This window comes from Cryptomeria japonica, chromosome 10 (genome assembly GCF_030272615.1).
Source record: "Cryptomeria japonica chromosome 10, Sugi_1.0, whole genome shotgun sequence".
NCBI classification, from domain to species: Eukaryota; Viridiplantae; Streptophyta; class Pinopsida; order Cupressales; family Cupressaceae; genus Cryptomeria; species Cryptomeria japonica.
The window spans coordinates 19,520,904-19,534,651 of record NC_081414.1 but is presented as its reverse complement, the minus strand read 5'-3'; the positions used below and the strand labels follow the sequence as shown (position 1 = coordinate 19,534,651).

The window sequence follows — 13,748 nt, the reverse complement described above, 5'->3', positions numbered from 1 at the left end:
CCAGTCTTGAGAAATCTTTCCAGCTTCTTTCTCTCTATCATCATGGTGACTTGAACCTGCAGAAAGATTTTAAAATATGTGAGTTTCCTGAAAAACTCAGTAAGAGCCCTTGGCTTACCTTGGTACTTCTCTTCGTTCCTGCATTTCCATATCTGCCAAAGAATGTTAGAGGACAGTATATTCTAAAAAAGATTCGAATCTTTAGGAAGACCAGATATATAACCAGTAATCATGTCAAGAATGCTCACAGTAATAGGATAGATAACACCAAACATACTCCAAATTTCTTTAGCAAATAAACAATCGAAAAGAATATGTCTCCCAATTTTTGGGAGTCTACAAATGCTACACAAGTCAGAATCAGAATTAAAGCTTTTAACAAGAAGCTTATCAAGCAGAACAAGCCATTTAAAACAGTTAATTTTTGGCTCAATAGGACTTCTCCATAAATACTGAAACAACTTATTCCACATCTTAGTATCAAAGGAAGAATACCAGACAGAGTTCACATGAACAATAATATCATTAGTTTGATTAATAACAGAGTAGATGAGTTGTTTTAACAGGAAGCTTATCAAGCAGAACAAGCCATTTAAAACAGTTAATTTTTGGCTCAATAGGACTTCTCCATAAATACTGAAACAACTTATTCCACATCTTAGTATCAAAGGAAGAATACCAGACAGAGTTCACATGAACAATAATATCATTAGTTTGATTAATAACAGAGTAGATGAACAATAATATCATTAGAACAATAATATCATTTTTTATTATGTCAGACATTACATTTAACACAAAAAGATGTCATCTCAAGTTCCCACATCATATGAGAAACAATTAAACTATCTTGGTCCTCTATTATGTCAAACATTACATCTGACACCATAAGATGTCATCTCAAGTGTCTTGTCTATTCTAGCATCATCTTTACTAAAGATTGACGTCATTTGATGTCCCAAAATGAAACTTGAATCCTATATAAAGAATATGGAGCAAATAGAATATGTTATTTTTTAAATTTAAATTTAATGAAGACAAAACTATACCACAATCTAAAATATTTAGATTGTAAGAAAATCTAAATTAAAACACTTTATCTTAAAAATTATCCTCTTAACTACCAAAAAAAATTAATTAAAATATCTTTTAATCAAAACCAATTTAAAAAAACAGCTAATACTCTTTATTCCCATAACCTAAGTACTTGCTCTTTATTCTCTTTATAATTAATTTATTAGCTTACACTAAAATAACTTAAAAAAAATATCCTTTCCAAGATAATGTTGAAAGGCAATTAGAAAACATCAAAACAACTGTCAATTTAAATGAAAAATTATACTTGGTCTAATCTCAGGGATATGCTTTAAAGATGAATTTACCCTTTTATTTACTTACAAATGATGACTGCTGATTGGAAAAATAGCTGTTGTCCATTAAATCGTCGTATCAAACGAAAGTGCAGGGAAAGCTTGGGCCAATTTCCTGTAATGCCATTCTCTCGTTTACACCAGAGTATAGTTGGCGTAATCACCAAGCTAATTTTTCAATGGGGGATTCCTAGGAAATCTAAATAAATGGACTGTCATTCAGATGGCTATGGAGGGGTAGTTTATTTAGAGGGGAGATTTCGTGGCCTTTTCCATTATTCTCACGCTTGAGCTGAGGTCGCCCTCCAATTTGTTCTTTTGATTTTGAGCAAATGGATTCAGTTCTGCTACCGGGCTTTAGATTCAATACCACTGAAGAAGAGCTCGTGTTTCACTATTTGAAAAGAAAAAACAGTGGTATCAAGAAAAAATTGGATTTGATTTCAGAGGTGTCTATTTACAAATGCGAGTCTTGGGACTTATCAGGTTCTACTGAGTTTTGAATTAAGACACTTTTTATTTTACATTTAGGGTTTATCTTTGTTGGGTTCATTTCTAGTTTAAGTCATTTGTATCTGAAAAATTCTCACTTTTATCTTGAACCCTCGTATTTCTTAAAAAGTTAAGAGATCATTTTCATTCTTTCACGCTATTGTTGTATATATTTTTGAGTCCCATGGGCTCATTCTCAACATTTGTAGACAGTAATGTAATTTCTTTGTTTCTTTTTGAGAGAAAAACTAGCTTAGAGAATGGGTATAGGTTATTTCTTGACTGTGTGGTTTAGAATTAATTACAGGCAAATGGATTCACAACTGATCTATTTCAATAACTTGCTATATGATATGTATGTTGAATGAAATGACTTCTTAATTTGTACAGACTTGCCATGCTAGGAACGCTTAGAAAAGGCCTGCTATATCATCTTTGTGTCAGAAAACTCAATAGATCAGACCACTAAATGCCTCATAGATTTGAACAGCTTTTATAATATGAAACCAAAATTTAGTAAAGCTTCATATTGTAACATTATTATCATCCTTATATCTAGCCCATGATGAGATAAAAATATTCTCCAAAGAGCTCTTGAATTTCTGTAACATGTGGAAATAGATCAGACCACTAATTGCTCTCCGTGGAGAAATTTGTAGTTTCCACTGTGCTTAATGTTTGACTAAATTTCAATGTTGATTACATGTCTCGGAGTATTCAGAAAACATATATAATGCTTGCAGTAACACTGCTGCATATGATAATCATGCATTTTTAAAATTATAGGTCTAAAAGAGGAAAAAAGCTCTGGTATCAATAGTGATGATTTACTAGTTTGGAGGAGCAAATAAATTTTCATGTAGTGCATAATGACGTGTGCGTTAAATGAGTCTCTTGCAATTTTCCAGATAAACTGTTCCTCTAATGTCCAATTTTCTGAAAAGTTCAATTTACTTTTCAATTTATGTTTTAGCATTACATAAATTCCCACGCATAATTTATATTTGTCCATTTAAAAGTTGGCAACATGTGTTTAATTAGTCATTGTTAAACTGATTATTTTTGCAGAGAGATCTTTTCTGCCAAAGTGTAACAAACAGTGGTATTTTTTAAGTCCTTGCCACCGGAAGTATCCCAGTGGTTCACTTGCTAATAGGGCTACTGAAGCTGGGTATTGGAGAACAACAAGAAGGTACCAGACAGTTCACTCTCGCTCAACTTCAACAAGAGTAAGGAAGACTCTGAGCTTCTATAAGGGCAGACCTCCATGTGGAGAAAAAACTGAAAAAGGAATTCAAGATAGGAGCTGGTTTGCAGGTATTATTTTGATTAATTACTTTTACCAACATTTTTCTATACAAGTGCATGCTCACATACCTCTCTTATGCTTTGTCAAACATTGTCTTAATTACATGGAAATGCATAACTTAAGAAAACAAATGAATTGTTGATGCATAAAAGCCATGTTGGAGAAAATGAGTGCAAGGCAGGACCATGTGTTCAGGCATCCTTTTATAATTAATAGGGTTCAATTGAATGTTGTTATTGTAATGTATTTTCCCATCATAGAAAAAAGGCTTACAAAGATATAGTCTAAACATTTTTGTCATTATTGGTAAGGGCATTCATAATGTTCTTCGCTCATGATTAGTAGCAAAGCGATTTGTGAGCAGCTTGCTTTTTAATTCTGATTTGTTTGCATTCATTTTTTGAATCTATTTTGAAAAATCTTGATAGGAGTGCATGTTGAGTTGATGATATATAAGTAGTGAATATCAGTGTTTTTCTATACGCTATAGTTAAACTGTATGCTTTATGAGGATGATAATATTAATCATATGTGTTTAAACATGAAAAATATGCATATAGAAGTTCCAAGGAGCCTTTTACAGTAATAAAAGTGCCAGTGTGACGTTAAATGAATTTTATGTTTCAAAAATGCATTACACAAGAATATAGTATGAACGCAATTTGCACCTAAAAATGTAGGTACTGACATATGATTTAAACTTGCATTGTATTTTGGTTGTACAATCTTATATGTGGCGGTATTGTTTAGTTCTTTTAACGAATAGGAAATGAATAAGTGCCATTATGAACTACTTCTAATAAATCTCATTATGTCCAATCTTTCTCATGCCAATGCAACATGAATTTGTTATATTATTGGTGACCCCGTTTGAAATGTATGATTCACTTCTCCTCTAGCAAAAAAAGGGAATTATGAAGCAGGATGGCATGTAAAATTCTCTTTAAACAGGAAATGAATCACCAGCCTCGATAACATATTTTCACGAAGGCTGTTTTGTTCCTACTCCCCAACAAAATTAAGTTGCATTGGATTTCTGAATTTCTTTGTGATGTACTTTAAATGTTGCAATTCTTTCTTTCCCTTTCAGATGGTACAGGGATAAGGATAAAACAACAATGGTTTGCTTAGTCCTCTGATAAGGTTCTATTGTCAAATGAATCACTTACAATGAAAGGTTGTTTTGTCAATCTAACACATTAGTGAAATCAACATAAGTTTCTGAGATAACTAATGACAAAGGCCTAGAGTCTTTCTGCCCACTATAGCTATGGTGGTGTTTGGGTTGTCTCTAGATATCCCTCCCTTGGTCTATGTGTGATGGTCACATCCCCTACAGATGACTTTCTATGTGATGCTTGGCTGGTGCTGGGTCATGGGTTGCTTGGGGAATGTAGTGGGGTGTACAGTAGGGTTGGAGGTCTTTCTCTGAGTCCTATTGGAGATCTCACTGCCTACTGGTTCGATGGTCATGGCCATCAGTCTTTGGGGCTTTTGGGTCTTGTCTCAGATGGGTGTGAGAGTCCTCCTCTTTTCAGTTTGGTTGATGGGTGGTTTGCCTTTGGTTGGGTCTTGTGGAGATGCTCGTGGTTGAGGTTGAAGGTGTTGTGAAAGGGTTCACACTTGCCCTCCTGCTCCCGTTTCTGTCACTTTTTTCTTAGCCATTTGGCTTATTTTCAATACTTCCTCTTGAGGTGGTTCTATCTCATATTGAGGTTGAGATGATGTGCTTTGGAAATATGCAGCTTCCTACTGAAGTGGAGATGGTGGTTGTGATTCTTTTTGGCAGAAGTTGGAGGGAGGCCTTGGAGCTCCAGGCTCCTATTTGGTTTGGATCTGAGTGTGGGATCATTGTTTTCTTCACCCCTTTTCTCCTTATTGAGGTAGTGATGCTAGGGGACAGCGATTTCTCAGATCCTGGTGTTCCCTCTAAGGATTTGGAGGGTCTTTCTCTTGAGGCAGGTGCTTTTCTGGTTGTTGGATCTCTGCTTTCAAGCTCTTTCATGTCTTCTCCTATAGAGGTGGATCCCAAAAAATCCCTAATGTTTGGACAGGTTGTGGGATCCTGGTTAAAACCCTCTTGTATGGTTGTGGGTGCCAGTCAAAACCCTCAGTGTCTTTCAGGTTGAGGGAGCCTATCTAAAACCCTCTTCTTTGGTTGTGGGTGCGAGTGAAAAGCCTTAGAGTTTTGTTGTGGACCAGCCTGATTTGTAATGTTCTCTATTGTCCGGTGGCTGGCATTTCACTAGTGGTTGGCTGTGTGGATTCACTGTATATCTTTTGATCAGTTGTTTCTTGCTAGGAGCTAGATGCTGGCTCATCCTGGGGGTTTCAGGTCCCCTTAAAACTTGTTGTGCGGGGTTTTGGGTCCCGTCAAAACCTGCTTTTCCCTTATTCAAAAACTAATGACAAACACCAATTGGTTATACAGTGCCATTTCTCTTGCTTGAATAATCAAGAGTGGAACTTTGGTCTTTAATAAGGTGTCAATCAATAAGAAAATTTATAAACCACTTCTAAGAAAAAGCTATGTTGTTTATTTTCACATAAATCAAAGCAACCTTGGATTTCTGAGAAAATTTCAGTGTTTGATCCTATTTCCCTCTAGTAAATGGCGAACATACATTCTTGAATTAATGTCTACTTCTAGTCTTAAAATAAGATAACATAATTGAGTTAATATCTATGATTTCTTTTTTATACTGAGAATCTTAATATTTTTTAATTGCTTCTAGTCCACTTATTAACATGTCAATTATCAAATACTTTAAATGTTGCAATTCTTTCTTTCCATTTCAGATAGTAAAGGGATAGGGAGAAAATAAAGATGGTTCTATTATCAAATGAATCACTTACAATAAGGAGAACCTTTAGCTTACCCATCTAAATGCAGATGCGGAAACATTACTGAGTTCGTTCGGCAAGAAAATTATCCATATATAATGTCATTGGAATTTAAAACAAAACGTGTATTCTCAGTAAGAGAGATGTCAGTTAGGCTTGGGATCATATGAACAATTTTCAAAGTAATCAACCCAAATGCAACATGATTCTCTCGTGTCTGTATAACAAAATATTGCAATTTACTTAACATTATGAGCAGGCCATAGCATATATTAGATTCTTGCATTGATTCTACTGACTACTCTAATATTAAGCCACCATCCAAAGTCCCTATGCCAACAGATGCTGCTACAAGAAACAAAAATATAAGTCAGCTTTAGGTAACAGTTAACATGTTATGTTATAGCTTGATTAACGTTTCTCCAGTCCTCTGATAAAGGTTATATTATCAAGTGAATCACTTACACTAGAATGTTGTTTTGTCAATCTTTCACATTAGTGAAAGCAACATAAGTTTCTAAGTTAATTAATGACAAACAACAATTGGTGGTACAACGCCATTTCTCTTGCTTGAATAATCAAGAGTGGAACTTTGGTCTTTACTAGGGTGTCAATCAATAAGAAAATTTATAAAACACTTCTTAGAAAAGGTTATATTTTCACATAAGCCAACGCAACCTTAGATTTCTGAGATGATTTCAGTGTTTGATCCCATTTTCCTCTAGTAAATAGGAAACAGCAATAGACAGACTACTTCTAGTCTTACAATGAGATCACATAATTGAGTTAATATCTATGATTTCTTTTTTATACTGAGAATCTTAATATTTTTTAATTACTTCTAGTCTTATCAAGAATATTAACATGTCAATTGATGTCTACTTCTAGTCTTATCAAGAATGTTAAAACATTGTGGCGTCTGTTCTGCAGAATGCTTTTGTATTATGCCATGTTCTCAAAAAGAATGAACTTCCAGAAAAAAGTGGTGGATTGCAAAGTGCAGAAATTGAGAAGTGCGATTCATCTCCTAAAAATAGAAATCCCTCCTGCGATGAAGACAAGTCTGAAGACAGGTCAAAACAACTAGAAGAGGTTCAAATATATTCAAGTTTACCAAATATTGCAGAAGATACTGCTGGACCTAATATGTGGTTAGGACCTGGCAAGGACACAATTAATCAACAGGTTTGTAGTCGGTTCAAAGCTTCTACATTACCTGTTTGAAATTTGGTTCTTCATTTTTCTTTTCAGTAATTTCTATTATCTTACAAACTTCGTTTAAAGTTTTGATAAATGAAAATCCATCTTTTTCATCTTTGGACATTAACATTTTGCAATACTTACATTGTTGAGCTCAAGCGGCCAGATAATCTTCTACTTCACATATGCATCAGACTCATTCTTCAAATGAGTTGGTTTTGAAGAGCTACATCAAACTTATAACATCAAATTTTCTGCTTGTATATGATACTCTTTTGGTGTTTCGTCATGCATATTTTCTTATGATGTCATGAATAAGTTGTGTTGCATGGTCATATCTTGTGCGGATGTATTGACTGCTCTGGTGTTAGTATTGTTTGTATTTAGTGTCATGAGCCAAAATGGGTTATGAGGAAAATATCATTTATAATTTTATATAAATGACACGGTAGAGTCCTTTGAAGTGAAGAGGCCACAATGTTTTTTGTAAAAGGAACAGTTCTTACAATAGAGTTTCAGAAGCAGCAGTTATGGTTTTATTGCCATCCTTCAAGATTTATTCCTTTCAAATAATGATGTCCTTAGAATATCAATATGTTGTTTCATTTGACATACTACTGATTTGCTGATTTTATCAATTGTGATTTGTCTATGGTTTGCCACAAAGTAATGTGTCTTCCAAGATTTAACACTCTCTTCATCCTTCATTTGTTCTACCTTTGAAACACCATTCGACTAACAACTGATAATTTCCAATGTGTTTTCTTTTAAGCAGAAGTTAAACATGCACATTTATTACCTCTACTTTCAAGTTTCTGGTATATCAGTTTGTCTATTAATTCTGAGATGTTAGAACTTGAGATATTATCTTTAATGATTTTCAGGTTGATTCGATGGCAAATGGTTTACGATCAAATTGTGAGTTTGGATGGCTTCCATCAAACAACAATGAGTTTCCACAAGTTCCAGCTGATATAAGCTTTACGAGGCCTGAAGCTACAGATGGACATTTGACTGGTGAAGAAATGGATGAGTATATTGACGAAGCAAATATCATGGAGGAAATTCTGCGTGCATGTCAGGATTCCCAGAATTCTAATATGGATCATTCTTTCCCTCAGGATAGCTATGCTGACATCTCGAATGGTAATTATATAGAACTTAATGACTTTGAGAATTGTGGTTCTTCCCTTTCGTTTGATAGTGTATTCAACAATGGTAGTCCTGAAATCCAATTACGACCTCGCAGTCCAGCATTGCATAGTTATCAGCATGATGTGTCATCTGAAGGTACATACAAAAGAAGAGTTCGCATAAAGCTGTCCATAAAATTGAAGCTTCAGCAGGACCAAATGAAAAATTTGTAACCACAAACATCAATTGTGCATCAAGTTGTTGTTGGATAATATGCTATGCGTGCATATAAAATTAGTAATATCAAATATGTAGTTGGAATTTTTAGAGAGATTCTAAATTACTTTTTAGTGTTTCTTTTGGTATAGATAGTACTTTCTATGTTTTGAAGAGTTTTAGTTAAGAATTATGCATGGAAATGCAGTCTATTATTATTGTCTATTGTATGGGCTATGATCTTTATGAAGAGTTCTTGTTGTCAAGTCTTAAAGTTGTAATGAATGTAGAAGAACTCTATATTCAGATATGATATATCTGATGTAAGTGTTGTTTTGAATTAATAAAAGATATTTATTTGCGTGTAAAATCAAATTATGTTTGTTGTTACAAATTCTCTGTTTGTTGTAACAGCATATGATAATTTACTGTTAGATTCATGTATGCTCTATGAACTCAAAAACTATTAGATAATTGTTGTGAGCATAAACACAATTTATAGATGAAAAAAACTTTAAAAATGTGATGATAATGTGCATTTTTTTTTAATCGATGTTTAAACTATATCAGCCCAAGACTTCTGAATCCTCATTATAGTTCAATAATCTTCTAGTTGATATATGTTATTATTTCTGGCCACTCTAATGTTTGTGGCAACAATAATTGATGCACTTTTCGTTTCTGCTTATTCTGGTGGTGTCTCTTTGTACTTTTACTTTTCTTAGATTTTGGTCTGCATTTACTGAGGAAAAAAAAGAGAAAATGTATGCCACTGCCGCTTGCTGAGTAATTTTCCCTGCATATTATAATACACATTGAAATAAAGTGATCAACACTGATAAAACTTTCTTTGACACTGTTGGAAATCTATTGTATTGTTATGAGTCATCATATTGTGGACCTTGAAATTTCTACTAGGATTCGATTATTCAATTCAGGACAGTGCAATTGTCCATTTTTTTCATACTTCTTTTTTATCTTTACTAATATGTAATTTTTTAAACAAAAAAGATTGTTCAAACTTTTTTTTATTTCAATCAATTGTGCAATGACATTTTAATCATATGAAGAACAATTAAAAAAAACATGATTATGGGCTATAATTTTTTTTAACATTAACTTTTTTAAGTTAATGTAACTTTTAATTGTGAAAAAAATATAATGCTAGTTTACTACAACTAAAGTACTATATAATTAATATATTGTATATTTATTTATTATTATATTATAGAATATCACAATATGATTATCATATTATATTGTAGTAATAATATTATTTATGGTTATTTTTATTTTTGTATTAATTATTTAAATAAAAGATTATATTATATGAATCAATTTTAGTTTATTATTGTTACTTTTTTCATACAAAATCTTATAATTTAAATAAAAATATATATTTTATTTGTAAAGTTTAAAAAAAATTATTAAATATATAATATATGATAAGATATTATTATTCTCAAATTCTCGTTCATATTTTCAAAGTTAACATTAACAAATATTTTAGTAAAGAACTTCTCGAGATGGCGTTGAGCGGGAAAGGGCGTGCAAGCGGAAACAGACGGGTTAGGGCTTCAGCGGCCGAAGATCAAGGCGAGGATGAGGAGGACGGCGAGGCAGATGGCGGTTGCAGGGTTTTCATGGGTCCGCGTGGTGGATTTGTGGGTGTGGAGGCCTCTTTCGACTTGGATTTGAGTGTTTGGCCTCTTTCAGTGGTGTGTGGGCTTGGCCTGGGGCAGGATGGTGTTTTTTTTCCTGCATGTATTTGCTTTGTCGTGTGATGGTGGTGGAGGGGGTTTTGTCTTGGAGATCCGTTGCAGGGTGTGGCCTCTTGGGGAATTGGGTGTTGTCTCTCATGATGTCAGGATTGGGGTCTTGATCAGGATTGGGGTCTCTAGCACGGTGTTGCTAAGGTTGATGCTATTTTGGAGGATCTTCCTTCTTTGGGTTTGGTGGTGGTTCCTTTTATCTGGGACCAAGGTGGTTTTTCAAGTGTCTTCTTCTGTGGGTTTTTGGTTTCCCTTCTCTCTTTGGGATGCCTTGTGCTCTTGGGGTCGGATCTGGTGTTACTAAGGTTTTCAGATCTAAAGTCTTTGGTTTTTTTCTGATCTCGGTTGTCCTCCTATTGAGGTGGTTTTTTTCTGATCTGGGTTGTCCTCTTATTGAAGTGGAGGGACTTTCTTTGTGTTGGGCTATGATTGAAATATTTGGGCTTCTCGGTTGTTCTTCTCCTCGCCTGAGGTGACCCTTTCTCTTGTAGAGGTGGAGATTCAATGGTTGGGAGCAGTCGGTTTCAATTGCTGCTAGAGGGTTCTTGGAGCTGACGTTCTGCCTTCTCTCTTTAGGTGGACCTCTTCCCTATTGAGGTGGGGAAATGGTGTGAGGAGGCCTTTTGGATGACGTTGTTGCTTGTGCTGTTGGTTGAAGCTGCCTTTCATTTCTCTCATGGGTTTCTTCATGGCAAGGTCTGGGTCCTCTGTGTCCTTACTTCCCAGATTTTTTTGTCGATTGAGGGACCCTTTCAAATCCATCGTGTTTCGGTTTGGAATCAGTCGGTTGGTTTTTTGGTTTTAGGTTGTGGGAGCCTGGTTAATTCCATAGGAAGGCTAGTTGCTGCTATTTTTCAAGGGCCCTGTTTGGCTAGTAGTTGTCTTTGTTTTTGGTTAAGGACTAGTTTTGCCTTGGGCATCTAGATTTTTTTGCTGCAGGTTGAGGGAGTCTTAGAAAACCCTTCTATGCTGGTGTTGTGTGTAGGTTAAGGGAGCGGTGGTTTTTCCACCTTAATTGTGATTTGACTGCTGGTTTATTGATGATCTCACATTTTAGTAGCGTGGTATTGTGGGTTTAGATCCTGGTAAAATCTAAGAGTTTATATCATATAAACTTACTTATGCCTCTACTTATTATAATTTAAATCATTAAATATTTAATTTTATTGTAATAGTTTTATTTTAATAAAAAATATTTAATTTTAGTTGATATTAAGTGCAAATCATTTTATTAAGAATTCTAAATGAAATATTTAAGTTAAATGATTTGAATGTATTTTGGACAAATCAATATTTAGAATTAAGAAATTATATTATAAAATTTATAGTATAAATTAAAATTTTAAACATCTCAAAGCCAAGAGATGGTCCTCAAAAATTCGGCCTCCATGAAGACTAAGTAATGCCACTGACTAGTAGATTTCTAGTATAGTTCTCAATAGTTTTTCTTGTTGGTTCTATCCTTGCTATGTTTTGTTTTTAGTGGTCTTTTCCTATTTTCTATTTTGGACTCTTTTTGTTAGGTGTGCACTTCTCATGCACCCTAGTTGGAGCTTTTAGTGGATATGTAAAGGTACAAGCATATCCCACTTTTTTATTAACCAGAACATCTATATTAAAATATTTGAAATATACTTTGAGTATCATGTAAATATCAAATCTCTACTAAAATAATTGATATGAAGGTCTAGAAAATATTAAATAGTTAACTTTTAATGATGATAGATGGTTTTTCTAATCCTTCAATTATTAGATCTTTTTATCAACTTGAGGAATAGTTAAATTTGTTCATAAATTATTTTAAAAAATTTAATTGAAGAATTATTTTTTTGTACTACGTAGATATCTTAATGTTTTTTTCTTCAATGATGTGCTTATGTAGATACTGAAATAGATGATGTTTTTTGACTAACATCCATGAGTTTATGTCACTTGAAAAAAAAACTTGATTCTATTAGTATTAGCCATATGAATATGAGTAATGAGTTTTGTGTAAGTAATATATTGATCAAGCACAATATAATTAAACAAAAGGGCCCAATTTTATGATGTGTAGAGGGATACGAGAAGACTTTAGATTTAATCAAGCTAATTAATGAAATTCTTAAAGGGAATTTGAAATGCAAAATGCAAACACACTATGGCAGGTGCTAACCTAAGTGTGGAATTGTACCACCAAGTTAAGGGCGTACAATTTATGACACTATAACTGGAAAATAAGAAATGAAGGAAGGAATGATAGACAAGATCAAAAGTATGAGAGGACAAAAGGAAGATAGATCATGTGGCCTGTAAGCCAAAGGAAGAAATATGGGGATTAATCCTTCCATAGATGGGGTGAGAAGGCTTTAAGTGGAAAATGGAGACTCGTAAATAGTAAGTATAGGGAAGATCCTCCCATGAGTGAAAGATGACCCTTGTTATCTACCAGGGAAAATAGGATTCCTATAGGGGGAAACCCAAAGATTAGTAACAAAAGCTTCGGGATGCACTCAATATATCGGCTAATAGGGTTGAAGAGGAGAATGCATGACAAACAAAGCTAGGAAGATCAGAGTATGTAGTTTTAAAACCTACCCATGGTCGGAATACGAGGGGAGGCTCAAAATGGAACTCGAAAGGCCCCCAATGAAAGAAGCGGGAAGAATCATCATGGAATGGAGAACCAAAAATTCCTACAAAGGAAATTCTAGAAGAAAAAATACCTAGGCAACAAACTCTTTGTAATGCCTTCAAACCTGACAATGGCAATGATCGACAAACTAAAGGAGCTAGCTCTAATTGTCAAATTGGGAGGAGATGAAAAAGAAGATGGAAGCTTGGAAGAAATAGTCAGATGGTGGAAAGAGAAATACCTAGGAAAGGTATGCATATGACCCTCCAAAATTACTACTTTATGATTGAATGTATATATTCGTATTTAAAGCATGAGATATTGAATGATAGACCTAGTTTCTTTAAAGGCATTAGCTTTTGCTAAAAGAAAACTAGACCCCAAAATTTGACTGGAGGATCTTTAAGATTAATAAATCCCTAAAATAGATCTCACTAGTGGGATTTCCAGCTAAATACTTGAGTGGTGAAGCGTCATGAGAATTGGAGATGCTTTGGCCTCATTTATAAGAGTAGATGAGGATTTCTTAAATGGGAAAATAGGGGACATAGCAAAGATATGTGTAGAAATTGACATGGACTTGGGAATATATAACAAGCTAGAAATATTTACAGAAGGGGGCAACTGGAAATAACAAATCAAAATTTTGAATTAGTCTTATCTAGAATGGTTGTTGCCTAGGGAAAGAATGCAAGATGGAACCTCAACCTCAAACAACTTAGAATTATATGGCATGTATGAAGGTGTGGAAAAAGGAACTAGAAATATGTTAAGAAGAGATATTGAGGAAATCCCCC

General features: G+C 34.1%; 1 protein-coding gene across 1 annotated transcript; it reads left to right on the top strand.

The window, feature by feature from the left end:
- Positions 1-1,403: 1,403 nt before the first annotated feature.
- On the top strand, positions 1,404-8,690 carry LOC131858751 (uncharacterized). The gene is made up of 5 exons (XM_059212198.1): positions 1,404-1,515; positions 2,931-3,033; positions 3,119-3,179; positions 6,946-7,200; positions 8,100-8,690. Exons 1-5 carry the CDS (start codon positions 1,404-1,406, stop codon positions 8,580-8,582), a joined length of 1,014 nt encoding a protein of 337 aa, XP_059068181.1. The 3' UTR covers positions 8,583-8,690.
- Positions 8,691-13,748: the final 5,058 nt, after the last annotated feature.

Coding starts and splice junctions, on each gene's coding strand:
- LOC131858751 (XM_059212198.1), top strand. CDS start 1,404: ATGACTGCTGATTGGAAAAATAGCTGTTGTCCATTAAATCGTCGTATC. Junction 1,516..2,930: donor ATTCTCTCGTTTACACCAGA/GTATAGTTGGCG, acceptor TTATTTTTGCAG/AGAGATCTTTTCTGCCAAAG. Junction 3,180..6,945: donor AGATAGGAGCTGGTTTGCAG/GTATTATTTTGA, acceptor TCTGTTCTGCAG/AATGCTTTTGTATTATGCCA.